General features: G+C 43.7%; 1 protein-coding gene across 7 annotated transcripts in view; it reads left to right on the top strand.

Moving 5' to 3' along the window:
* CADPS (calcium dependent secretion activator) overlaps positions 1-27,525 on the top strand; it is a 447,229-nt gene that overhangs the window by 89,801 nt on the left and 329,903 nt on the right. For all 7 annotated transcript variants that reach the window (XM_033925902.1, XM_033925901.1, XM_033925899.1 and 4 more), the window contains exons 4-6: positions 3,111-3,191; positions 10,269-10,505; positions 13,956-14,077. In XM_033925902.1, coding sequence (XP_033781793.1) covers positions 3,111-3,191; positions 10,269-10,505; positions 13,956-14,077 — 440 coding nt within the window. The remainder of the gene's footprint in view (positions 1-3,110; positions 3,192-10,268; positions 10,506-13,955; positions 14,078-27,525) is intronic.

Here is a 27,525-nt window from a genome sequence, read left to right as displayed (position 1 = left end):
TTCCACCCAATGTGCGGTGGCAGCCAAAAAAGCAAACAAGATCTAGGAATTATTAAACAAGGGATGGTTTACAAGACTAAGAATGTTATAATGCCTCTGTATTGCTCCATAGTGTGATCTCACCTGAGTATTGCGTTCGATTTTGGTCTCCTTATCTCAAGAAAGATATAGCAGCATTAGAAAAGGTTCAAAGAAGAGCAACCAAGATTTTAAAAGGGATGTAACTCCTCTCGTATGAAGAAAGACTAAAAAGGTTAGGGCTCTTCAGCTTGGAAAAGAGATGGCTGAGGGGAGATATGATTGAAGTTTACAAACTCCTGAGTGGAATAGAACAGGTACAAGTGGATTGATTTTTCACTCCATCTTAAATTAGAAAGACTAGGTAACATTTGATGAAGCTACAGGGAAATACTTTTAAAACCAATAGGAGGAATTATTTTTTCACTCAGAGAATAGTTAAGCTTTGGAACACATTGCCAGAGGTTATGGTAAGAGCAGATAGTGTATCTGGTTTTAAGAAAGGTTTGGACAATTTCCTGGAGGAAAGGTCCATAGTCTGTAATTGAGAAAGACATGGGGGAAGCCACTGCTTGCCTTGGATCGGTAGCATGGTATGTTGCTACTCTTTGGGTTTTGGCCAGGTATTAGTGACCTGGATTGGCCACCGTGAGAACGGGCTACTGGGCTTGATGTACCATTGATCTGACCCAGTAAGGCTATTCTTATGTTCTTATGTTATGTTAGGGGTGGGCCTGACCTGCTGATATCTGCTGAGCTGGAGGAATGCTATTAACATTTCACAGGGGTGTAACCTATGTTATATGTGGGACAGACCTCAAAGAAACTGAAGGTCAGATTACTGGAGCACAAGTCTTGTATACATACTAGGAGAGTGGAGGAACCCCTTGTGGTGCATTGCCTTGAAGCCCAACATGTTTTCAGTTCACTGCGCTGTGTGGTGATTGATCATCTTCCCTGCTCTGTGAGACATGGTGACTGAGGACGTCAGTTACGTCAGAGGGAACAGAGATGGATCTACAATCTGCAGACTGTTCACCCAGCTGGGCTGAATGCCTGGATTGAGTGGGCGGCGTTTTTTGGCTGAGGCTGACTCAGGATTGGTCTGACAGGAAGTGGGAGGAGTCTGGACTCCCTTTTGAAGACGTTCAGCTTCTATGTTTTTGGATGTGAGCAGTTGGAGCACTTGGAGAGCCTCTACGGTCGTTGGTGGAGTAGGCTGGAATCGTTCCCCTGACACAGCTCAGCGAAACGGAGGTTTCCCCATCGGGAAGGAGTGGCTGCGGGGCTGGGCAGGCTTGCACTTTTTTGATGCATGAAAGACAGCCTGGATACCGTGTGCAGCTAAGTATTTGTTATTTCCTGCTTGCCATTGACAGTGTTTGAGACTCGTATATGTGCTGCTTGCTTTACTCACACTTTTTGAAGTATTGTAATTTGGCGTGCTTAAATTCCTTTGAGGTGGTTCCTATGAGGGCTACTGTTGTGTTTCTCGCTGCTGATTGGACTGATACATTTTTGACCTTACTTGTTTGTGATTTACAAGTGGAGTTTTTTACCATATGAAGACGAACTGAGGCTTTTTCTCCACTTTTTTTCTTTTCTGGTTCACTGTGTGTTGATTTAGTGTTTGAGTGAGTGAGTGGGTTTGTGTTTGAATGCAGTGGGTAGACCTTGTAGTGTCTAGGTAGGTCCCTCCGATAGTTTCCAATAGGACATAATTTGTTAGAATCGAGGTGTAACCTAGGAGCCCAGAAGAGACTAGAAGAGTGGAACCCTGCTGAGGAAATTGGATAGGACAATACGGGTTAGATAAAGGGGAAGATTAAAAACACAGGTGCTCCTACTCAAGTTACATTGGGTCCAAAAGAAAAACTTGTGGAAGTTGGTACAATTATGGGTTTCAAGGCAGGGGAAATATCAGGCTCCTTGCCTGGGCTAGAAGTGGCTCTGAGCTCCTGCCAAACAATTCCTCCACCATTTTCTAGGGTCTCCCCATTATGATAGAACATAAGGGATTCATTTGGCGAGTCCAGTCATTCTGTATTGGCAGCTACAGATCCACAGGGTTCCCTTGGTATTAAAGTTTATTTATTTAAAACATTTGTATACTGCCTAATTTCTAAACGGTTTCCAAGCTGTAAACATTCATAAAAATATCTTTCAAACATCTTATCTGCATACAGCAAAGTTGTATCTATTTCTTTACTTAAAGGTGTGACATTTCCTCAAGGAGTTGCTGTTGAGGTTGAAAATATCTTGTCGCTGGCAATTGGAAAGTGTTACACAGACTGAATCAATGCTGAAGGATTCCATTGTTCATTTTGGTGACTTTTCTAAAGACTATAGACAAACTTGAAGACCTGGTTAATAATCTGTCTGTTGAGTCTTGTTTGATGACCCTTGAATCTCAAATGCAGGCTGTGCAAGCAACAGGACCTTCTGGTGTTAAGGACTGCTTTGCATCATACTATGGAGAACTCTGCTAAAGCTTTCGTTTCTTTTCTTTTCTCTTCTATACTATTTCTTCTTTTGCTTTGGGCTTGCTATTGACTTAATTTGACCTTAAATACTGTATACAGTTTTCTTACCCCTGATAATCATCCCATCTTCTTTTTTAAATGCCCACACCACTGACAAAACAATTCCGTTATTCAGAAGCACTATACAAATAATGGCTGCCACAGAATATCCAGATACTACATTGATTATATATATGCTCATATTTGATTTATTATTGCTATGCTGTTAACCAAAAGAGTAAGTTTTATGTCAAGCTGCATCTTGGTTGATTTTTGTAAATGCAGTTAATAAATAAACAAATGTACATAATTGTAAACTAAGGGGTCCTTTTACTAAGGCACGCTAACTGATTTAGCACGTGCTAAATGCTAAGGCATCCATTATATTCTATGGGCACCTTAGCATTTAGCACGTACTAAATTGATTAGCGCTCCTTAGTAAAAGGACCCCTAAATAAGATACTTACTCAACAAGTCTACAAATGAGTGATTAATTTTACTACCCTCAACAGACAAACTTCTACATGTGAAAATTTGCTTTTCATTTTTTTTTTTTTTTTTTACCTCTAGCTGGATAACCCAGATGAGCAAGCAGCACAAATCAGGCGTGAGTTAGATGGACGCCTTCAGATGGCCGATCAGATTGCCAGGGTAAGCGTAAGTCTTTTGAGATTGATGATGTTCATTTCCTCATTTTAACATTGTTTCTACAAACATAACACAAAGAATGATCAGCTGGCAGGAGAAAGTGAAAAGAAAACTAGAGTTCTAGTAGCGTAAAGGAAGAGAAAAAGGACAGAGTGGGTGGGTCTTGGGAGCCTTTATTATTGTTCACACAAATACAAAATCGGGTGTTCAAAATATATCAACAAAAACAAAAATCACCCAAAGAATTAGCACACAAAAAGTACTAAGTTTTTAACAAAGGCGATGGGCCTCAGAGACTTATATATAGGACTTCTTCTACTCCCGCAACCACGCTGGTACAATTCAGCTGCATTTCTTATGGTTTTCCGTGATGGAGGTTTTATGACATTTTGGACCCCTGAGGAAGAAGTTTCATCGAAACTCGGTTTCTAATATTGAGAACCACATTGTGGTAAACAATAGTCTTTTGTCTTCAATAAAGTTCCTGAATCAGGTACATCATCTCTGCTGTTTTCCTTTTTTTGTTTAGTTGTTTACTCTCCACTGCAGAACTGCTGGAGTTAAGTTGTTTTGTGTTGATACTTGGAAAACATGGATCATTTTTTATCAAGATAATGGAAAAGGTGCCGGAACTCAATACCCCTAAATGCCCCCTCAAAAAAAAGCCTGCTTTTTACATGTATATGAGATCTTTTATAAAATCCCCCTGGTAGGTTTTTTTTTTCCATGAAATTTTATTGAGTTTTCAATTAATAACAATAGCTGAATATCTATGAGTTTCACAGTAGAACAATAAAGATAAACCAGGTAGATGAATGTCCAATTAAGATGTATGTGAAATCACTAATAAAATTCAAACTTAAAAGTATGAACAGTGAGAATAGACTTTTATATAATGCATGTTAAGGCATGTTCTAGGGTGGAGTTAGGGTGAAGCATGGGCCATGTCACACAGATTATACACATGTACTATACTTTTAAAAATACACCTGTATTTTTGCTTCATTGATTATTATAAGAGCATAAGAATTGCCGCTGCTGGGTCAGGCCAGTGGTCCATCGTGCCCAGCAGTCCACTCACGCGTCGGCCCCCAGGTCAAAGACCAGTACTCTAAATGAGTCCAGCCTCACCTGCGTACGTTCCAATTTAGCAGGAACTTGTCCAACCTTGTCTTGAATCCCTGGAGGGCGTTTTCCCCTATAACAGACTCTGGAATGGCGTTCCAGTTTTCTACCACTCTCTGGGTGAAGAAGAACCTCCCTACGTTTGTACGGAATCTATCCCCTTTCAATTTTAGAGAGTGCCCTCTCGTTCTCCCTACCTTGGAGAGGGTGAACAATCTGTCTTTATCTACTTAGTCTATTCCCTTCAGTATTTTGAATGTTTCGATCATGTCCCCTCTGTCTCCTCTTTTCAAGGAGGAGTGTGTGGCGCGGTGGTTGAAGCTACAGCCTCAGCACCCTGGGGTTGTGGGTTCAAACCCCGCGCTGCTCCTTGTGACCCTGGTCAAGTCACTTAATCCTCCATAGCCCCAGGTACGTTAGATAGATTGTGAGCCCACCGGGACAGACAGGGAAAACGCTTAAGTACCTGATTGTAAAACCGCTTAGATAATCTTGATAGGCGGTATATAAAAACCTAATAAACTTAAACTTAAACTTAACTTAAAAACTTAAAACTTAAAGGGAGAAGAGGCCCAGTCTCTCCAATCTCTCACTTCACGGCAACTCCTCCAGCCCCTCAACCATTCTAGTCGCTCTCCAGAGATACAAGCAGTCAAATTTGACGTCCTCCAGTAGCATACCCTGAACAAGTCATTTTGGTGCTTATTTTAAAAGTCCTATTTGTGTTTTGGATATCTGAAAATTGGTGTTCAGACATCCAAAGGACAATTTTATAGATATCCAGTCTCTCCTGACCCACTGGTGCCTGGCTTCAAACTGACACCAAAATCCCCCTAGTGGTTGTCTTACTTTACTACTGCTAGGAGTCATGCTGCCAAATAAGGGCCTGGAGGATTGTACTGGCACCAAGCCTAGATGGGGGACAGTTAAACTATGATGGTGGTAAGGGGAGCTGACACTTGTGATAACCCATCATTTTTGTAGATTTTATTTTATTTCTTTACAATTTAAAGAAATGGGAAAAATAACCCATTTAAAAATGAAAAAAAAAAAATCACACACCAAAAAAATGAAAAGAACCCCCCCCAAAACCTTAATCTACTGAATACTCCAAGAAAATAATATGCTTTGCATCTTCAGCCATAATGTATCCTAAAATAGAACATTCATTCTTCTCACACTTTGGTGGTTTTGTCAGCCCAGTGCTATATGTCAGTGGTTCCCAACCCTGTCCTGGAGGAACACCAGGCCAATTGGGTTTTCAGGCTAGCCCTAATGAATATGTATGAAGCAAATTTGCAAGCCTATCACTTCCATCATATGCAAATCTCTCATGCATATTCATTAGGGCTAGCCTGAAAACCCGATTGGCCTGGTGTTCCTCCAGGACAGGGTTGGGAATCACTGCTGTATATGTCACAGTCTACTGTGCAGCATACGCTGCTAAATTAGCCACCACTATGTCTTTGTGAATGCTTGAGTTGGCATGTTTATATTTTTTTTGGGGGGGGGGTCTGGGAAGCATATTTTTTTTTCTGTGTGATAGTTTTATGGGCTGCTATTCATTTCCAGGCGCAGTATGGACTTTTATGAAGTTAATAATCAAAATGAACTGAGCATAATTAAAACAATGAGGATTTTATGGAACATGCATTTTAATGACTCATATCTGTGAGCACTTGGAATAGCTTTTTATAGAGCCAAAATGACCTCCACTTCAATTATACTGTAACCCTTCTAATGTAAGACTTTTGCTTGACTGTAATTTAACACTACCATGACAAAAACAGCAACAAAAAAGAGACCAGCTTGAGGACTTATTCTATAGCTTGAGTCGCAGAGATGGGCATTGTAGCTTTGCACTTCTGGGTCAGATTCCTGGAACTATTGGACCTAGGTAAGGAGCTTGTTGAGTAGGTGCTGAGTTCCTGCTAGGGAAAATGATTACTACTCCTGAGCGAGTCAACAATTTATTGCATGTATTTTAGTATTTATAGCCTAAGTGGTTCACATTCAGGTACTGAATCATTTTTCCCTGTCTGTCCCAGTGGGCTCACAATCTATCTAATGTACCTGGGGCAATGGGGAGATTAAGCGACTTGCCCAGGGTCATGGGCTTTAACCACTGTGCCACACGCTCCCCACTAAGAAGCATAGAGAGTGCACCAGACAGGAGAAAGCCCTTCAAATATCCAAGCTTTGAAGGTTCACTGAACTACCTGAGCATGCTGTCTGTAGTAGCAGAGATCAAAGTGTAAAAAAAAAAGAGTTTAACCCCCCCCTCCCAAAAAGAAAAAAATCTTTTACTAAACCTGAAAAGTCCTGCTCCGGTTCCCTTACTGGTGGGAACTGAGGACTGCTCATGCTGCTACTCTGACTGGTTCTTTCTGGCAAGAGTGAAGCACTGTTCTCTCTAAGCTGAGTGGGAGACCTCCACCTACGGTTCTACTAGTGGGGAGGGGGAGGGAGTGCTGTTTCATCATCACATTTCATTAGTGAAAGACAAGCAAGTTCTGCAGGACTCCAGGGAACCTGCATGTCTCTAGTGGTGCTGCCCGATTTGCCGATTTGAATCGATTCACTGATTCACTTTGGTGAATCGATTTTAAATCGATTTGTTTTCTAAAAAAAAAATAAAAAATATCAGTCTCACTGATTCAGCAACAGTGGTGACTGGCCAGGAATGGTGGTGACTGACCAGCAGAGGCAGTGCTCTGAACAGGTTGCTCCTGGCCTGCCCTGCCAGGGCCTTCCCTCTGCCACATCACTGATAATGCGGCAGAGGGAAGCCCTGGTGTGGCAGGCCGCGAGCAGCCTGTTCACTGTGCTGCCTCTGCCAGCTATCTACCACCATCATGATTTTAAGAGGTGCTACTTTAAGAGGCCCGGAAAGGGGGGGGGGGTCAGTCAGGAGGCGCTGCATAGAGGAATGGAAGGATGGAAAGCTGTTGCTCAGGGGGATGTGAGGGATGGACAGCTGATACACATGGGGGAGAGAGGAGAGGAAAGAGGAAGAATTGTTGTACATGGGGTGGAGGAGAGGAAGGGAGATGCAACAGAGATAGAAAGGGGTCAGAAGGGGTCCTGTATATGGTGGAGGGGAGGGGAGACATGAATGGAGAAGAGAGAGGAATAAATGTTGGACATAGGGTGGAGGATAGGGAGAGAGAGTGCATGGGGAGAGAGAAAGAAATATTGCACATGATAATGGAGGGGCAGAAGGGAGATATATTACATGGAGGGGAATAGAGAGGTTTGACCCAGGGCACAAGGCAGGGCGAGAGAGAGATGGTAGATGGTGGGAAAGAAACAGAAATGTTGGATATGGCAGTGTAAGGGAAGGTACAGAGAAGGAAGGTGGATGGTGAGCACAGAGAAAGAAGAAAATGGCAAATGGGCAGGAGACCCTGGTGAGCGAGTTAAGAGATGACAAACAGAAAGAGGACTTCTTTACCACCTTTTTATGGTTTTGGCATTTAAAGCTGATATTCAAAGTGGTGGGCACCGGGGGATTAAGTTACTTTCCCAGGGTCACAATGAGAAGCACTGGGATTTGATCTCACAATCTCTGCGTGCAGAGGCAGCAGTTCTACCAATGAGCCACAGCCCTTTCCCTACCCTAGAGTATGGGATCAACATGATTTGAATAATAAAATGACCAGACGACAAATGGTAGAAAAAATATATTTTCTATTTTGTGATTACAATATGTCAGATTTGGCAGTTGTATGCTGCCAGAGCTGGTGTAAGACAGCGAGCTAGGATCTAACAGAGAGAGGAAAAGTGTTTTTTGTTTTATTTACACCACAGCACCAATGTGGGGTTGGAGAAGGCAAAGGCGGTGGTTGAAGAGGCTACAAAAATAAACCCGCCAGGCCATTTGGAAAAAAAAACAAAAAACACCTGATTGGGTAGGAAAAGTGAATTGAATTGAATCAAAAAATCGATTCAATAGGCCAAATTGAATCCAATTTAAAAAATTTTCCTTGAATCGCGCAGCACTAGTTTCTAGCCATTGAAAACACAATATTGAAACAACACCTCCCACTGGTAGCAATGCAGTTAGAGGACTCCTGCTCAGCTTAGCGGGAACAGTGGAGTGAAGCCCTACGCATCTGTTTATTTGCACACACAAACAAACAGTTGTGGACAGACAGATGGATGGCTGGACGGGCTTACCCCAAAAGGAAGTATCATATAAATGAAAGGTACTTAAAAATCAACCCTTTGAAATAAGATGGAATGGATTTCTGTTTACTGACAATGAGGCTCATTTTCAAAACACATACAGTAGACTTGCAAAGTTACATATGTTATTATGTAACTTTGTGAGTTTATGTGCTTTCAAAATGAGCACAAATATCTATTAAGAGTATCTTTGACATTCACTAGATGTTCTTGGGAAGTAAGTAAGCCAATCTGTTATGTCTCTATTACATACAATGGTTTTTACAAGAAATCTCTTGGTTAGCATTGAATTATTCTTTGACAAGATGGGCCATTCTGCAAATTGAACAGAACATTTTTCTAATTTGTGGAATAAAACACCACATTACGGAATAATAATTAGAAGTTTTACATGTGAATGGGAAGCATTTCTATGTATAGCCCTGACTGATGGAAAATGCTGAGGAGTTGAAAAGGGTTGTCTAATTGCGAAGATAGCCTATTGTTCTTCACCAAGATGTTGGCAGGATCCCACCCCAAACCTTTGATGTCCTGGCATGCTGTAATTGGACTTTTATATGGTCCATCAGAAAAAAATAGTTGTGCGAAAGTGCCATTTGCAAGAGGTCTGTGTTCAATACACTGATCTCTCCATACGTTTTGAGTCCTAGATACTAAGGGCCTGTTTTACAAAGCCGCACAGCAACAACCTCAAAGCCCTTTAAATCTCTATGGGCTTCGGGGCCGATACCGCGCTGCAGCCGCTAGCGCAGCTTTGTAAAACAGGCCCTAAGAATCTATTTCACGAGAACTGTGCATGCATTAAGTGGTGCATTCTTTGTCATCCGTTTGACTTTCTGAGCATTACAGACTTTACACAGTATCACACATCAGAATGATTCATGAAGTGAACAAAGAATCCACATTCAACTTCAGAAATGTATTCCCCCCAAAAAAAAACCAAACTAAAAAGATGATGCATCATTTAATAACTATGAATTCTCAAACGTTTTCAGAGGAATGGAATGGAAAGGAAAGGAAATCAATAGTTCCAATGAGGTTGCATTAACAATGCTTTCTGATGGGGTCTGGTTGAGATATATTTCTGAGGGCATAGTTAGATCCTCTGCTATCAGTGTTCCCCTTTGAAAGCCGGTTATCCCAGTTCAATTTTTGGTACACCATGCACAAAACTGTTTTACACAGTAATGGCACCTTCTCAAACAAATTCTAAAGTGTGCTATTTTATTTACGTTTGGGCACAGATAGACTTCCCTAAAGAGACAGGCAGGCGGACAATCGTAGGTTGCATTTAAATTAGGCACATTTCAGCTTGATTTTGTTTTGATGGAACTTTTCATGAATCTTTCTAGATCTTCAAAGGAAAATAAAAAATAAATATATATATTTGGGGGAGGGAATGTTACATAGGGAGTAGGGAGAGAGACAGATAGATGGAAAGAAAGACAGACAGCGGGAGGGAGGGTGACAGAAAGGAAGAAAGGCATAGGGGCAGGAAGAGGGACAGAAAGAGAAAGGGAGCCAGGGAGAGAGAAATACAGCAGGAGGTAGAGAGACAGAATGAAAGAAAGACATCTATTCTAGCACCCGTTAATGTAACGGGCTTAAAGACTAGTAATATATAAACTGCTTTGATTGTAACCACAGAAAGGCAGTATATCAAGTTCCTACCCCTGTATGATATTATTGTAATAGCTCATCCTCATGTTCTTGGATTTTTTTTTTTTAATTTCGTTTTTGATGACACTTCTTTCTTGCATCTTGCAGGAACGCAAGTTTCCAAAATTTGTATCAAAAGAAATGGAGAATATGTATATTGAAGAGCTGAAGTCATCTGTGAATCTACTGATGGCAAACTTGGAGAGCATGCCTGTTTCTAAAGGAGGATCAGAGTTCAAGTTACAGAAGTTGAAACGTGGTCATAACACCTCTATTATCGACATGGGAGAAGAGAACGAAAATCAGCTGTCTAAATCGGATGTCGTGCTCTCTTTCAGCTTGGAGGTAAATCCTAAACATTAGACCTTTTAACCAGTAGCATAGTAAGTGAGGGGAGGGGAACGGTCTGCCCTGGGTGCTGTCTTGGTGAGGCACCTGTTCTCCTTCTCCACCCTCTACTTCCCCGCCCCTTCACTTCCCTCCATACCTCTGTAACTTTCTGGAGCAAGCAACAACCCCCAACCCGCTGTCACGCCAATGTCGACTATTCCTCTGATGTCACATCCTGGACCCGAGCTTAGGAAGTGACTTCGAAGAAAGAGCCGACGCTGGTGCGACAGCAGCTTGGAGGTTGCTGCTCATGCCAGGAATGTTACAGAGCTACAGGGGAAGGGAAGCAGTGTGTGAGTGGCAGGAGGGGGTGGGGAAGGAGCGTGTGGAGGTGGGGGTGGAGAAGAGGGTGGGGGAGGGGCTCCACAGCCCTGGGCGCCTCTCACCCTCGCTACGCTGCTGCTTTTAATTGCCAGTGCATCAATAGGGTAAAAAACAAAAACGAGTGCATTGCTAGATTTAATAACAGTAGAAGTTTTCATAGTCATTTTGGGCAGCATTCATTAAATGACACAGTAAGTTAGGCAATGGTAGGTGCCCTACCTCTGTCTAACTTAATTATTTTAATTGGCTTTAAACAATGTTGTAATTGACTGCTCTAGTAAAGCCAAATAAAAGTTGTTATAAGAGCATAAGAATAGCCTTACTGGTCAGTCCAATGGTCCATTAAGTCCAGTAGCCTGTTCTCACGGTGGCCAACCCAGGTCACTAGTACTTGGCCAAAACCCAAAGAGTAGCAACATTCCGTGCTACGAATCCAGGGCAAGCAGTGGCAGACTATGGACTTTTCCTCCAGGAAACTGTCCAAACCCTTCTTAAAACCAGCTAAGCTATACGCTTGTACCACAACCTCTGATAGGCGTCGTACGTGCATCTACAGCAAGCTAACAGTGCCTAAAGTCAAAGTAGGTGTGGTTAGGGGTAGAGTTGACCTTAGGCGCCGTTAGGCTTGATTCTGAAAAAAGACGGTGCTGTTTTTTGTGTATGGTTTGCTGATTTTGATGCCGTTTGCAGAATCTGGCCCTTCATTTATACTTGCAGTGGTTCCCAACCCTGTCCTGGAGGAACACCAGGCCAATCGGGTTTTCAGGCTAGCCCTAATGAATATGCATGAGAGAGATTTGCATATGATGGAAGTGATAGGCATGCAAATTTGCTTCATGCATATTCATTAGGGCTAGCCTGAAAACCCGATTGGCCTGGTGTTCCTCCAGGACAGGGTTGGGAACCACTGATATAGTCATTTTACAACTTTTATATGAGAAGAAGAATACACAATCTCTTTAAAACTTGGAAATAACTGGTTCTCTTGTACAGCACAAACTTTAACAATGTATATTTTATCAGGGTTTATGGCATGTCTTTTTATAAACTGCTGGAAAGAATTTACACTAGTTGTGTTACTTTGATGGCTATTGATCATGGGAACAACAGGCTAACAAATAGAAATTAGAATGAGGAGAGATTGTAGAATATGGCTTTTATCTGTATAAACATTGGCATAGCCACAGGGGAACCTTGGGGGGGAGGCATGAAATAAATCTACGCATCCTGGCTCTCCAGTCTATGAAAATGTATTTCATGCATGCTCATTGTGAATTTCCTTAGTATAAGGGCCCCTAAGTGGGGGTACCTTGGAGACCCTTTTACCAAAAATGGTGAAACGTGCTCTTAGTGTGCCCTTATGCAAGTCTTTCCCATGTGCTGGCCATTTTTTACTGATGGGGTGAAATGGTCAATTTTCCTGTTTAAAAAAAAAAATATTAAGCCATGTGTTAATTTTGCCATTAGCATGTGTTGATTAAAACAGATTAGTGTATGAGCCTTTACCACTACCCATTATATAGGCAGTAAGCAGTGGCATAGTAAAAGGGGTCGAGGCATCATCTTGGTGAGGGCAAAGACACCCATCCTCCTCTCCGCTCCCCCCCCACTCCTTCCCTCCCCCCTCCACTAATGCACGAGTGTGCCGCTTCCCTTCCGTTGTACCTTTATAACAATTCTTAGGACCGGCTAGGAGGGGGCACTGCAAAGGTAGTGTTCAGAGACCTTTGTTGAGGGGATGGAAAAAGAATCTCGGTCACTATGCAAATGTGATGTTTAGGGGTGTTGTTATCAATGTGGGCTACTATTGAGATGGACTATTTACCACTAACATTAGAACAGGTTCCGTTTTATTCCGAGGTTAACAGTAAAATAACACATCTTAATAGTACCCCTTGTTGATAGCAGCAACCCCCAACCTGTCGCGCCAGCATTGGCTCTTCCTCTGGGTCCAGGAAGTGATGTCAGAGGAAGAGCCGACGCTGGCGCGACAGGGGTACTATTAAGATGTGTTATTTTACTGTTAACCTCAGAATAAAACGGAACCTGTTCTAAAAACAGTATGTTGGTGGTAAATAGTCCATCTCAATAGTAGCCCACATTGATAACAACACCCCTAAACATCACATTTGCATAGTGACCGAGATTCTTTTTCCATCCCCTCAACAAAGGTCTCTGAACACTACCTTTGCAGTGCCCCCTCCTAGCCGGTCCAAGGGAACAGAAGAATTTCACTTGGGAATCAAACCCAGTTCTTCAAACTAGTGGAGCCATTGGGTTGGCTGCAGTCATATTTTTTTTTTTTTTTTCATGCTTTTGCAATGTTTTCCAGTGCTACATTTGAAAGTTATGGGTATATGAATAGGAAACCAAAAATTAGTCTCAGAGACATTTGGAGCATTGAGATAAAGCAGCAAATTTCTGTTACTCAATGGCCACGAATTTGGACTTGGAGTGAGATGTGTGCAATGTCAGCATCTATGAGACAAACATGGTTTTTCTTGTTACATAGAACTTTTTGGACCCCTGTTCGTTTACAAAAGTTAGATAATTCTAAATCTAATAGATGCTGGCATCTTGATATAGGGACACTGAATCATCTGCTGGTTCTATTGTCCTTTGATACTCAATTTTTGGAAGTCGATATGGAGACAGATTAATGCTATACTTGAGACATCAATTCCATTGACATATGAGAGAGTCATATGTGGGATGAAATTACATCTGAAGCCCTCATTGGACAGATATAAAGGTCGGCTTTTCCTTATTATGACCAGGATAGCCATGCAAATGGTTACTCGCAATTGGAAGAACTGGGATCGCCTTAACTTTACTTTTTGGTGGGCAAATTTATGTTTAAGTCATAGGTTTGAAAAGATGAATGCGGATATGTTGGGGCATACTAAGAGATTCAAGTTAATTTGGGGCCCATTGACATCTTTTATGTATTCATTATAGTTGTCTTTTCCTTTATTTCTGTTGCTATAATGCACACACACCGGGGGAGGGGGGGAGGGGAGTATTTCTTTTGTATGGTTCTATTCCCTTATGAAAATGTTGGTTGTATGGATTTTCTTCTAGGTTGTTATAATGGAAGTCCAGGGCCTAAAATCCTTAGCACCAAATCGGATAGTATATTGCACAATGGAAGTAGAAGGAGGAGAAAAACTGCAGACAGATCAGGCAGAAGCTTCCAAGCCAACGTAAGTACCCATCCGTTATATAGAACTCTTTGAAACTGAACAATTGCACAAAGACTGGTATTACAATTTGCACAAATTTAACCTTGAGTAACTAGAATTTCAACATTGACCCAATGAAAGGTGATCAAAAGCTAAGCTAGCCACAGATATATTTTTAGTCCAATGAGAAGGCATCATCACTAACTTATTTGTAGATCTGTCTTTCTACATATGGCAAAGTATAGGGTGGAATTGTCTAAGTCAGAATGATGTCCACACAACAGAATGTCTTAATTCATCTGATGGTCCAAAATAACTTTATTCATCCTATGGCAACATAAGGAAATATATATCACCTTTGTTGATAGATACAGATGCCCGGGTTCTCTAACCGGTGCCCATGTTGGTACCACCTTAGAAGTGACTGTTGCTTGCATGTCAATCATACAAAAGTGCTGGTTAGAAAATTGTGCCTCAAGCGCCTACTTACGTGTGATTCATGCAAAGATGGTCACCTGGAAAACCCTGGCCTACATCTCTGGTGCCTATCTTTGCTGGGGATCCCCAAAATTGTCCATAGCTTGCCATCAGCTAATCATGGCAGGGGAATCCCTAATCAGCTGAGCCAGCAGGACTCTCCAAAACCACAGCTTTGGGAAGTCCTGCTTGCTCAGCTGATTGGGTATTCCCCTGCAGCGATTAGCTGAACCAACAGGGAGATCCATGATTCCTCTCTCCTTCCCTGCCTCCTACCCACCCACCCACATACTGATCCCCCCCAGCACCCCTCCAAAGATAGCCCCCTCCCACCAAGCCTGACACCCCACACACCTCTAACATCCTCACCCACCCCTTGTACCTATGGATGGAAAACCAGCAGGAAGGATATCCAATCCCTCCTGCCAGCATGTCTGCTTCTTCAAAATGGCAGGCCTTACCCTTCCCGTTGCATCCTGAGATGCATTGGGAGGGGCCTAAGGCTCTGATTAGCCCAGGCACCTAAGGCCCTTCCCATAAGGTACACTGGGAGGATTTGAGGGTGGATGGCAGATAGGAAATCAGGGATCTCCCTGCTGGTTCAGCTAATCACGGCAAGAGAATCTCCAATCATCTGAGCCAGTAGGACTCCCTGAAGCTGCAGTTTTGGGGAATCCTGCTGGCTCAGCTGATCAGGGATTCCCTTGCCATGATCAGCTGATGGCAAGTTGTGGACTATTTTCGGGTTCCCTTGCAAAGATAGGCGCTGGAACCCATTCTGAGCTCTTTGGGGAAAACGGGATAGAAAACAGATTAAATAAATAAATAAATGTAGGCCAGGGTTTACTAGGCCTACATTTCTGGCACCTATCTTTCTGTGAATCGCTTCTTCATAGGCGTTTTAGGACGCCCAATGCCACTTCCGGCATTTGCTACACCTATTTTGCCATTCAGTGGCCTAAAGCACTTATGTTGGCCTGATTCTGGCACTGTTTTTTGCCGTTTCTGAAGGCGTTCTTCAATTAACTTAGGTGCTGATTTTAGAATTTCCCTGAGCATGTTATATAGAACATTTACAAGGAATGTGCCTGTTTTATTAAGAAACAAATGTTAGTTACTGATTTCAAAGTTTCATTTGGGTTTGGTTTGCATTATTGGTTAGAAGACAAATTTGCTCTTTCAGCCATAAGCTCTGAGCTAAGGATCTATCTGTATTTGTGGAAAATGAATACTCCTGAACTATTTAAATGACTTATGATGCTATGTATGACTAAAATGAACCTATATGAGTCAACCAAAGCTAATATGAGATTTTCAATTTAAACCACCCATGTGATATTAGGAAATTTAATTATTTGAATACAGTAGGGCTAAATCCATTAAACAGCACAATGAACTATGTTTTAATATGTCTGTTAATACCGTGATTGGCAACATAAGAACATAACATAAGAACATAAGCAGTGCCTCCGCCGGGTCAGACCATAGGTCCATCATGCCCAGCAGTCCGCTCCCGCGGCGGCCCAAACAGGTCACCTGTCTGAATCATCAGAAGGGGCCCCCTTGCCACCCTGGTTTCCCATTGAAGTCCTATCTTCCCATCGAAGTCCTAACCCTCCGGTTTTGCACATGCACGACCTGGTCGGGTTTCTATACTTATTTCCTGGATACTTCTCTCAGTATCCCACGATCCCTTTATCCCTCAGGAATCCGTCCAATCCCTGTTTGAATCCCTGTACCGTACTCTGCCCGACCACCTCCTCCGGCAGCGCATTCCAAGTGTCCACGACCCTCTGGGTGAAAAAAAACTTCCTTGCATTTGTTTTGAACCTATCTCCCTTCAGTTTCTCCGAGTGCCCCCTCGTACCTGTTGTCCCCTTCAGTCTGAAGAATCTGTCCCTATCCACCCTCTCTATGCCCCTCATGATCTTGAAGGTCTCTATCATATCTCCCCTGAGCCTCCTTTTTTCCAGGGAGAAGAGCCCCAGCCTATCCAACCTCTCGGCGTATGGGCAGTGTTCCAGCCCTCTTACCAGTTTCGTTGCTCTCCTTTGGACTCTCTCAAGCACCGCCATGTCCTTCTTGAGGTATGGCGACCAATACTGCACGCAGTATTCCAGATGCGGACGCACCATCGCTCGATACAATGGCATGATGACTTCCCGCGTCCTGGTTGTGATGCCCCTCTTTATGATGCCCAGCATCCTGTTGGCTTTTTTCGAGGCTGCTGCGCACTGTGCAGATGGCTTCAGTGATGCATCCACCAGCACACCCAAGTCTCTCTCAAGTCTGCTGTCTCCCAACAATGCCCCCCCCATTTTGTAGTTGAACAACGGGTTCTTTTTCCCTATATGCATGACCTTGCATTTTTCCACATTGAAGCGCATTTGCCATTTGTCTGCCCAGTCCTCCAGCTTCTCCAGGTCCCTTTGCAGGTCCTCACACTCCTCCCTGGACCTAACTCTGCCGCACAGTTTGGTATCATCTGCAAATTTTATGACCTCGCACTTTGCCTCTTTTTCCAGGTCATTGATAAATATGTTGAAGAGTAACGGCCCCAGCACCGATCCCTGTGGCACACCGCTTGTGACTCCCCGCCAGTCAGAATATTGGCCCTTTACTCCAACCCTCTGCAGTCTACCCGACAACCAGTGCTCGATCCATCTGTGCACATCTCCTCCCACCCCGTGGTTCCACAGCTTCCTAAGCAGTCTTTCATGTGGCACCTTGTCGAAAGCCTTTTGAAAATCGAGGTAAATGATGTCGATGGGTTCCCCATTGTCCACCCGACTGCTTATTCCCTCAAAGAAGTACAAAAGGTTCGTTAAGCACGACCTTCCCTTACAGAATCCGTGCTGGCTTGTTCTCAGTAGACCATTTCTTTCAATGTGCTCGCAAATGCCGTCCTTGATCATAGCTTCCACCATCTTCCCTACAATTGAAGTCAGGCTCACCGGCCTGTAGTTCCCAGGGTCACCCCTCGATCCCTTCTTGAAGATAGGTGTGACATTTGCCAATTTCCAGTCCTTTGGTACCTCTCCAGTTTTCAAGGATAGGTTACAAACATGCTGGATTGTGCCCGCTATTTCCTGTCTTAGTTCCTTCAGAACCCTTGGGTGGATCCCGTCCGGACCCGGTGATTTGCCGCATTTTAACCTGTCTATCTGTTTGAGGACATCCTCCTTACTTACCTCTATGTGTTCCAATTTTTCTGCCTGTTCCCCACTCATGAGCTCCTCTGAGTCCGGTATATTAGATGTGTCCTCTCTCGTGAAAACCGACGAGAAGAACGTGTTCAACCTCTCAGCTACCTCTTTATCCTCCTTAATCACTCCCTTCCTATCCCCATCGTCCAACGGCCCCACCTCCTCTCTCGCTGGTCGTTTCCCCTTTATGTAACTGAAGAATGCCTTGAAGTTTTTTGCCTCCCTGGCCAGCCCCTCTTCGTATTTCCCTTTTGCTTTTCTAACCTCTCGGTGGCATTCTTTTTGGCATTTCCTGTGCGCCTGGTGGTTTTCCTCCGTTGGGTCCTTTTTCCATCTCCGGAAGGATACTTTTTTGTCATTTATTGCCCTCTTTACTTCTGCTGAGATCCAAATCGGGTCCTTTGACCGCTTGTTCTTGCAGCCTTTCCTGAAATTGGGGACGTACATTTTTTGTGCTTCTTGCAGGGTGTCCCTGAATAGGGTCCAGGCGCTTTCCACAGTCTCCATCTTAAAGATATTTCTGAGCTTCTTCCCCACCATTTTCCTCATAGCAACATAGTTCCCTTTCTTGAAGTTGAGCGCAGTTGTTGCGGTCCTCCTTACTATGGGTGTCCCCCTTTCTAATGTGAATCTGATCGCATTGTGGTCACTGTTGCCTAGTGGTCCTCCCACTTCTACCCCGCTTGCAGGCCCCCCTAATCCGTTCAGGATGAGGTCAAGAGTAGCACTCCCTCGCGTCGGTTCCCTGACCAGTTGCTCCATGAAGCAGTCCCTCACAGCTTCTACAAATCCTGTTTCCCTAGTGCAGTTGGAGTGACCCGTACTCCAGTCTATCCCCGGGTAGTTAAAGTCCCCCATCACTGTTACATTTCCAGTCCTGCACTCCTGTCTCAGTTCAGCTTCCAAGTCGTGTCCGACTCCTTCTGGCGTACTAGGTGGGCGATAGTACATCCCCAGTTTTATGTCTGCACCCTTGTTTCCCGGCAATTTGACCCATAGCGATTCCAGCCCCTCTGCCTTCTTTGCCATATCCATCCCGACTGAGTCGATAGAGTTCTTTATATATAGTGCTATGCCTCCCCCCTTCTTGTGGGTCCTGTCCCTCCTGTAGAGCTTGTACCCCGTCAGCGCCACATCCCATTGATTCTCCTCAGTCCACCATGTTTCTGTAATTCCAATTATATCCAGGTCTTCCCCCTTGGCCACGACCTCTAGTTCACCCATCTTGGCCCTGAGGCTTCTTGCATTTGTGTAGAAGCACCGCAGGTCTCGTCGTTTTTCCTCCACCTCTGCATTCACCTGGGCCGCCTCTCCTGTTCCCTGTACTTCTGCTTTGCCCTCCGCCTTTACCCTTGTAGCTTTCAGCTTCCCCACATTTCCGCCACTCCACTTCCCCGCTTTTCCTCTGGGTTTTCTTGCCCCCTCCTGGGCCCCGGCCTCTGTTCGATCCCCCTCGCCTTGTTTAGCCCCTATAATGCCCTCAGCTTTCGCTTTCTTGCCATCCAGTCCCCCTGTGTCTCCATGCCCCTCAGTCTCCTCCTCCTCCCAGCAAGCTCCCTTTACCTGTTGTTTCCCTCGCTGTCTGATCATGAGATCCACCGGTCCCTCTACTTCTTCCTTGCAGTCAGCCCGTTCAGTATCTGTTCTGGATACTGTTGTCCGAAGCGTCAACATCAGATCAGCTGTCGGCTTTCCCCCTCTCCTCAGTTTAAAGCCCTCTCGATCTCCTTCCTCACATTGGCAGCCAGTAGTCTAGTTCCCTCTGTGCTCAGGTGCAGGCCATCCCGCCGGTAGAGCTTACTCTTTCCCCAGAAGGACGTCCAGTTCCTCACAAAGTGGAAGCCCTCCTCCTGGCACCATCTCCTCAACCATGCATTCACAGCCTGGAGGTCTGCCTGCCTCTTTGCATCTGCTCTCGGTACAGGTAGGATCTCTGAGAATGCTACCCTCCGGGTATTCCGCTTCAGTTTTCGTCCCAGGACCCTGAACTGGTCAGTCAGCGTGGCCATGCTGAAGTTCCTCCGGCTCACATCATTCGTTCCGACGTGGATTATCACCGCTGTCTCCTCTGTCTCTGCTCCATCCAGGATCCTCTCGATCCTATCAGAGACGTCTCGTGTCTTGGCCCCTGGGAGACAAGTCACTAGCCGGTCCTCCCTTCCTCCAGCTACGTGACTATCTACCTCTCTCAAGATCGAGTCTCCTACCACAATAGCAGACTTCCCTTTCCTCAGCAACCTCCTCTGTCTCAGGTCCGTGTCCTCGGTGTAGTGTGGTGTCTCACCCTCGGGGTCTCGGTGAGTCACGGTCTCCTCCTCTTGTGTGGTTCCTCCGCTAGGTCCTTCCTCGGTTTCGCCTTGTGGATCCTGGGTCTCGTCTGCCGACATCCGTCTGTGCAGCTGCTGGTCCTGTCCTTCCACCTTCCTATAGGCCTCCTCGATGAATTTCTCGAGGTCCCTCACCTGGTCCACAATGAGGCCTGCTCCGTCTGTGTCCTCGGTTGACCAGCTCGTCTCCTCTGTGTTGCGCAGTTCCTCCAGTCCCTCCAGTTCCTGGACCTTGACCCTCAGTCTGCCGACCTCCATCCTCAGGCTTTCCAGTTCCTGACACCGACCGCATATGTATGCCCGCCTCCCGGAGGGGAGGTAGTCATACATATGACACTTGACGCAGTAAACTGGGTAGCTAAAGCAGTGTATCGCAAAATGTGCACCTCCTGAGATTTCAGGTGTGCTGTGACACACTGGTGAGGAGGAGAGGCGCCGGCTGACTGCCTAGAGGACATGCCTCTTGCAGTGAGAGGCACGTCCAATAGGCAATCAGCTGGCGCCAGCGCCTCTCCTCTCCGGCCCTCTTCCCTGCTGGCACCCCCTACTAGCATCTCAGGGCCCTTTTGGAGGACCTTCGCGGACATCGAAGTGATGATATCACGCATGCGCATGACATAATCGTGGCGATGTCCGTGCACTCCCGGATGCCTCGAACCACAGCCACTATGTTTAGTCTGCCACGGCTCAAGAAAATTTGCAGGACACTGTGCTAAAGACTAATTTTGCATAGATTGTCAAGGTAGGGAAAGGAACATCCAAGTTGAGATGTTCAGTTTGCATAGTACAAGTATTTATTTTTATTAAATTATTGATTAATTACAAGTTAAACACTTGTTCTAGAAATACTGAGCCATTTCCAATAAGAAAATAAAAGAAGGATTTCATATTGATATAAAGAAAGAAAATTAAATTGAATTTGACCTCTTCCTTAGACCGCCATTAAGCAGGAGGAGGAATCAAAACTTAAGGGAGACATGCAATAAGAAAATCAGGAAAAGGTTTAAATGGTTTTAACCCACAGCTATGAAAAATATTTTCACCCAGACCCAATAGTTAACTTTTTAAGATCTTGGATGTTCAGGAAAAAAGAAGACATATCTCAGGCTCATATATTTTACAACACATTTCCAAAAATATGCGAGCAAGAAAGTAGCTCCCAACCCTCTTGCTTCCTCTCTCATCGCCAGAAACTCTTTATGTCTCTCCTGAGTTGACTGTCACATCTGCATATAACCATACATTGTCCACAAAAGGGAGTCATTCCCTTTTTAAAACACATTCGCATTATAGATGTGAGATCTCGTTCAAAGATGAAATTAACTAACAATGTACTTCGTTCCTTAATCTCTGAGAGGGAATCTTCCACTAACGCTATTCAATCTTGCAGTTGTTTATCCTCAGGTTCTGGAATATTATCTGTCCCACTCTTTTTATCTTTAACTATCGAGATAAAATATGCTTTATTTATTTGCGGAATAGCATCTGAAGGAAAATTTAAATTCTCTAAGAGAAATTTTTTGAAAATATCTATTGGGGACATAGCTATTATTTTTTGAACAGTTCAAAATTAGTACATGTATTTTACAAGAGGGTTACTAAGCATGGAGCCTTTTGCAAGAGGGTTACTAAACATAGAGCCTTTTGCAAAATATCTGTAAGGTCATGGTCAATGCACATGTTTCATGTATAGCAGGAACAGCCATTTTACAAAGAAAATGTTCAAAAGAAGAGCTACATCACTTGCACCTTTGATTGTGTAAGAATCAGTTAATTGCGCATGTAAGCCGATGACTCTGCAACCCATTCATGGAAATGTACTTGTGACTTCTTTAGGGAGACTGATAAGAGGCTTAGATCTGGTTAATTATTTTTATCTGATGGCTCAATTGGAAAGGACATTTCATGCTCATCCATTGTTCTCATATGTTCATCCATAATTGCCATCTGGCTACGCTAGCAAGTAAAACGCTGAGGGGCTGATATCCAGACCATAGAAGGGCAGCTCGGCTAACTCCCATGATCGAGGCTGACCCCAGATATTCAATACTGGGCTATATCCGGGGAATATCCAAAGTGTTCTTTATTTTAAGTTGGCATTAACTTAACCGGCAAAGTCAATGTTCAGTGCTGGTCGGTTAAACTAATAGTGTCCAAAGATAGGCCTGCTATTAACATGCCCTGATTTGGCTGCTAAACTTGACTGGTCAGCGTTCAATATTGGCGATTATTGTGTGATATAGACAACTAAGTTGTAGCCACTAAGAATGACTATTCAGCAGAGATAACCTGCCATCTTGCATTGAATATTTACAGTTAGCCGATTAAATGCTATTTAACTGGTCAGTGGCTGTTTCTGGACTGTTAAATAGCTTTGAATATAAGGGGTAAAACCCTAATTTTGGGTAGAGTTACCAGATGTCCAGGAAAACCCAGATATGTCCTCTTTTTAAAGGACTGTCCGGGCTCCCAGATGGACTTTCCAAAACCTGGTCTTTGTCCAGACAAACTGCTGGGTTTTGAAAACTCTTCTGGAGAGCCAGACAGTCCTCTAAAAAAGATAACATGTACGTGTAAACCCTAAATTAAGTTTCTGGCTCTGATCCTGGTCCCAGCTCGATGCCCGAGTCAGATGCTGCTACCAGCTCTCTCTGGCTCTGCAGTGCCTTGTGGCTCATTTGTGAACTTTGTATTCTGTCTCAGGTCTCCCCAGTCTCTTCTGTCATGGTAATATTCAGCCTGAGACAGACACTGTGGCCGTGCAGAAATTACCACAGTGGGAGAGACTGAGTGGGCCTGAACATAGATTGGGCAGACCAGGCCCGCTCAGGCCCATCCATAGCTATGCCCCCTGATGTAAACCCATTCTTTAAACAAGCATAAACCATTAGGTCCTTCTAGAACGATCTAAGGTGAGGTGAGGAGTGGCCTAGTGGTGGAGCTGCTACTTCAGCACCCTGAGATTGTAGGATCAAATCCCAGCACTGCTCTTTGTGACCCTGGGCAAGTCATTTAATCCTCAGTTGCCATAGGTACAAAATATGTAACATAGTAGATGACGTGTAAAGACCAGAGTGGAATTGTCCAAATAATAGAGATGTGCACTTAAAAAAAGTGTCCTCCAATCCATCTGATGTTATGAAGATCTTTATTGTTCAAAACATCTAAATGCCACATTCACGACTCAATGACTCGACATGTACATGTTTCGGCCCTCAGGCCTGCCTCAGGAGTCTTAAAAGACCTGATGGATAAAATGTCAATCAAGTGTCAATCAAGTCCCATTCCCCCCCTAAATCCTCCACAATAAACAGCTTAAAACACAAGCACTGGGAAATCTTCTCCCTTACCCCTAAGAAGGACTCTGATTATACCCCTTCAAAACCCAAATGTCCTCAGGCAGCTCCATCCCTCATGCCTCAAATAAAGAATTAAACCCTCTTTGGCAGTCCATGCAAGCAGTTCCCTCCCACCCTATCCTACACACGCTGTTTGTTCCCCCTTTGTAGCCACCAAATCAAAAAGGTTGTCCCCTGAAATCTTTTCTTGTTAGTGGTAAACCAGTGGCCTCCTGGCCACAATTCTACTGCACGCGCCATGGATTGTCTAAAATAACATAGTAACCTAGTAGATGATGGCAGATAAAGACCCGAATGGTTCATCCAGTCTGCCCAACCTTACCCACTCTTTAAATTACTGCTTTAATTTAAATTTTCCTTCTTGGCTATTTCTGGGCCAGAATCCAAAGCTCAACCCAAAGCTCTGCCCAATAGGTTCCATCTACTGAAGTCTAGCAGCCCTTCACAGCATATCAGACCTTGGCAGCCTCGTAACACCAATATGACACTGAGAGATCTTTTGAGTTTATCCTATAAAAACAGAATACTATTTGAAACACATTAGATCTGTGCTTATAGACAAATCTTTATATTCTTGTTATTTCTAATTCTGAAGGAAATACTAATGATTTAATGAGCAAGCATAATCCAACATTAGCAATTATTATTGTCTGTGATACATAACTGCAGTTCAATATTCACCCCATCCTCCGCACGAAAAAAAGGCATTATATTTCTATCAATAGTTAAAGCCAGCCAAGCAGAGCAAAATTGGAAATGTATCTAATAAAAGCAACAGAAGAGCCGTATCATGTTTAATACATTCTCCCTATATTCCACCGGCATTCATTTCCTTTAAGATACTGTAAAAAAAATTCTAATGCAAAAATACATTGTGCTAGTAGAAATTCTAATACTTTATAAAAGGCATAAAGATCACCTTGAAAGGGAATTTAAATGAAATAAATTAGAGCCTCAGTGAGAAATAATTGATACTCTTTATGAAAAAATGTGGTATTTTGAGTCTTCAGTAGAGGGAGAATTTCAATAAGGATTTGTCATTGCTGTGTATTATACAATTACACTATTTGGGGGGCAGCCGGAAAAGCCATCCTTATACAACTTGATCTTTATTTGTGTTCTCTCTCACTTATTTTAAAAGCTAAAATAATATTTTAGAATTTGGTAGAAAAAGACCCCCTAGTATATACACATTTTTATTGGTCAGTTAATTTCTTGATCGCTTTTCATTTCTATTTGCAGATTCACAGTGTAATGCTGATATGCATTAAAATGAAATACATTTCACAGTATAAAACTTTGAAGCCTGTAGCGATACATTTAGGGGTCCTTTTATCAAGCCGCGCTAACCCCTGCGGCTGGCTTAAAAAACTAACGCCTACTCAATGCAGGTGTAGCGGCTAGCGCGGCAGGCGGTTTAACGCGCGGTATTACGTGCGTTAAACCCCCCTACCGCGGCTTGATAAAAGGACCCCTTAGTATACTGTATATCACTTCTAAATACTGTACCAGTTTCTAAAAGGTAGATTATTTTCTATTGGTGTGATGGTAGCACTGATACCACTGTAATTAAACTCTGGAATTCATTGCTAGAGAATGTGGTGAAGGCAGTTGGTTTAGCGGGGTTTTAAAAAAGGTTGGGATAATTTCCTAAAAGAGAAGTCCATTAGCCATTATTAAGATGGATTTGGGGAAATCCACTTCTTATTTCTAGAATAAGCAGCAGCAAATCTGTTTTATTCTTTGGGATCTTGCTAGGTACTTGTGACCTGGGTTGGCCACTGTTGGACCTTTAGTCTGTCCCAGTTTGGAACTCTTATACTCTTACATTCATCATTAACATCATGTTTGTAACTTCTTTCAGTATGTTTAGGTCTGATGAAGCCAACGATATTTTTTCTCCAGTGTACATCACTTTTAAGAATAGTTACTCTATGGTTTACTGTAATGAATTTGTCAACCTAAATTAATAGTAAAGGTTTTCCATTCCTATTATTGATGATAGCAGAAATGAGTGGTGAATGAATGAGTGGCTGGCTAAGTAACGCATTCATGGAACTAAGGGCAGCTCTGAGGAGACCCTTTACTACAACTAACTTCCTGTAGAGAAGCCTCACGTTGGTAACACGGGAAGCATTTTAGGGGTCCTTGTATACAATGACTCCCAGAAGAGGTGGTGGAGACAGAGACTGTGTTTGAATTCAAAAAAGCCTGGGATAGGCACATTGGATCTCTTGGAGAGAGGAAGAGATCATGGTTACTGCGGATGGGCAGACTAGATGGGCCATTTGGCCTTTATCTGCCATCATGTTTCTATGTTTCTTTGGTTACACATGTGAATGCTTAGAATAATGCCGCATGCGCACATCAGTACCAAAATTCCACTTAAGCACAATTGGGCACATGTGTGCATATCTTAGGTAGCATATATTTTACAAGTGGATGGGACTCACATTTATGAGTTGCATGTACTGTATATCTCCTGAATTTTGGCATGAGAATTGACATTGTTTCTCTGGCTGGTATAAATGCACCTAAATTATACTGTAGTAGAGGAGGAGTCTAGTGATTATAACTGCTACCTCAGCACAATGAGATTGTGGATTTGATCCCACCACGGCCCCTTGTGACTCTGAGTAAGTCACTTAACCTTCCAATACCCCAGGTTCCGTATAGGGGCATTTTCGATAGAATGTGTAAGTTAGAGTTTGGACGTTTTGAGAAAGAAGTTCAGAAAATCAGTAGTAAAAACGTTCATTCTCAAAACTGCCACATGTCTAACTTAAAAAAAAAAAAACCAAACAACTATCTAGACGTTTTAACTCTTAATATGTCTATTATTATTTTTTATTTTTTTTGTACGTTCCCAAATATAAAGACATCCACTTGAAAACCCCATAAAAGCAATCTGTTCAGATCTGGTACTCAATTGTCCTACCCTGTCAGAACAGCTTGCCATCAGCTGATTGTGGCAGGGGAATCCCCCATCAGCTAAGCCGGTTTTGGGGATTCCTGGCAGCTCAGCTAATAGGGATTCCCCCTGCCAGGATCAGCTGAACTGGCAGGGAGATTCCTCTTTCCCTCCCTCACAGTCACCTATCCCCCTGTCCCCTCCTCAGAGCCCCTGTACTACATCCCTCCCCTTGAACATCCCCCAACATTCCTCCGACAACCCCAAACACTCCTAACATTTCCCACACACCCCTGCCCAGTCCCTCCTGCCGCCGGGCCCTATCAAACCCCGACACCCTACCCCAAAATGCGGCAACTCCCAAATCCTTGGAACCCCCACCCCAACACCCCCTGAACCCATGGCATCCCACCCCTCAATCCGTGGCACTCCACTACGGCACATCCATTTTCGAAACTGCTAGATGTCCAAATTGTAAGGGAGAAAATGACCTATTTGGACATTTTGGTCCTTAGGACATCCAACATTTTTGGCCATTTTCAAATACAAAAATGTCCAAGTTCAAAACATCTTCATCAAGCCAATTTAGATGTGGGAGGGACCAGTATCTTAATGGACTGTCCCAACAGGGCAGTGAGGCACCTTAGAGGGCACTGCTGTGAACGTCACATAAAGGGTGCCTGGTATATATTTCACCAGAACCCCTTTTTAGTGTATGGTGAGCCCTCCAAAACCTACAGTAGCCACCCGTCTACCACTCCAATAGCCCTTATGCCTGCAGGTAGCACCTATATGGCGGTACAGTAGGTTGCGGTTGTATTTTCTACCATGAATGTACTGATTAGAGTGGCTTATGGGACTTGCTACTCCTCTCTATGGTTCACTAGCCCACCCACCAAGCTACTTAAGACACCTGTGTGTAGTTCTATTAGGTTTTCCTATACCAGGTGCTGCTGTCCTGTAGACAAGTATGTATTTTTGTATTCTGATCTTTGTGGGGTGTGAGGGGGTCAGTAAGCTCAGGAGAAGTGTGTGCGGTTCTTTTCTTTATCTAAGATACCCCCTTTTTACCAAACCTCAGAAGCATTTTTTAGCGTAGGCTGGTGCGCTGAATGTTCTGCACTGTTCCCGATGCTCATGGGAACTCTGTGAGTGTTGGGAGCAGCGCAGAGCATTCAGCACGCCAGAC

Source organism: Geotrypetes seraphini, chromosome 17 (genome assembly GCF_902459505.1).
Source record: "Geotrypetes seraphini chromosome 17, aGeoSer1.1, whole genome shotgun sequence".
Lineage (NCBI taxonomy): Eukaryota > Metazoa > Chordata > Amphibia > Gymnophiona > Dermophiidae > Geotrypetes > Geotrypetes seraphini.
The sequence above is the reverse complement of the archived record's forward strand: the minus strand, read 5'-3'. Positions and strand labels throughout refer to the sequence as shown.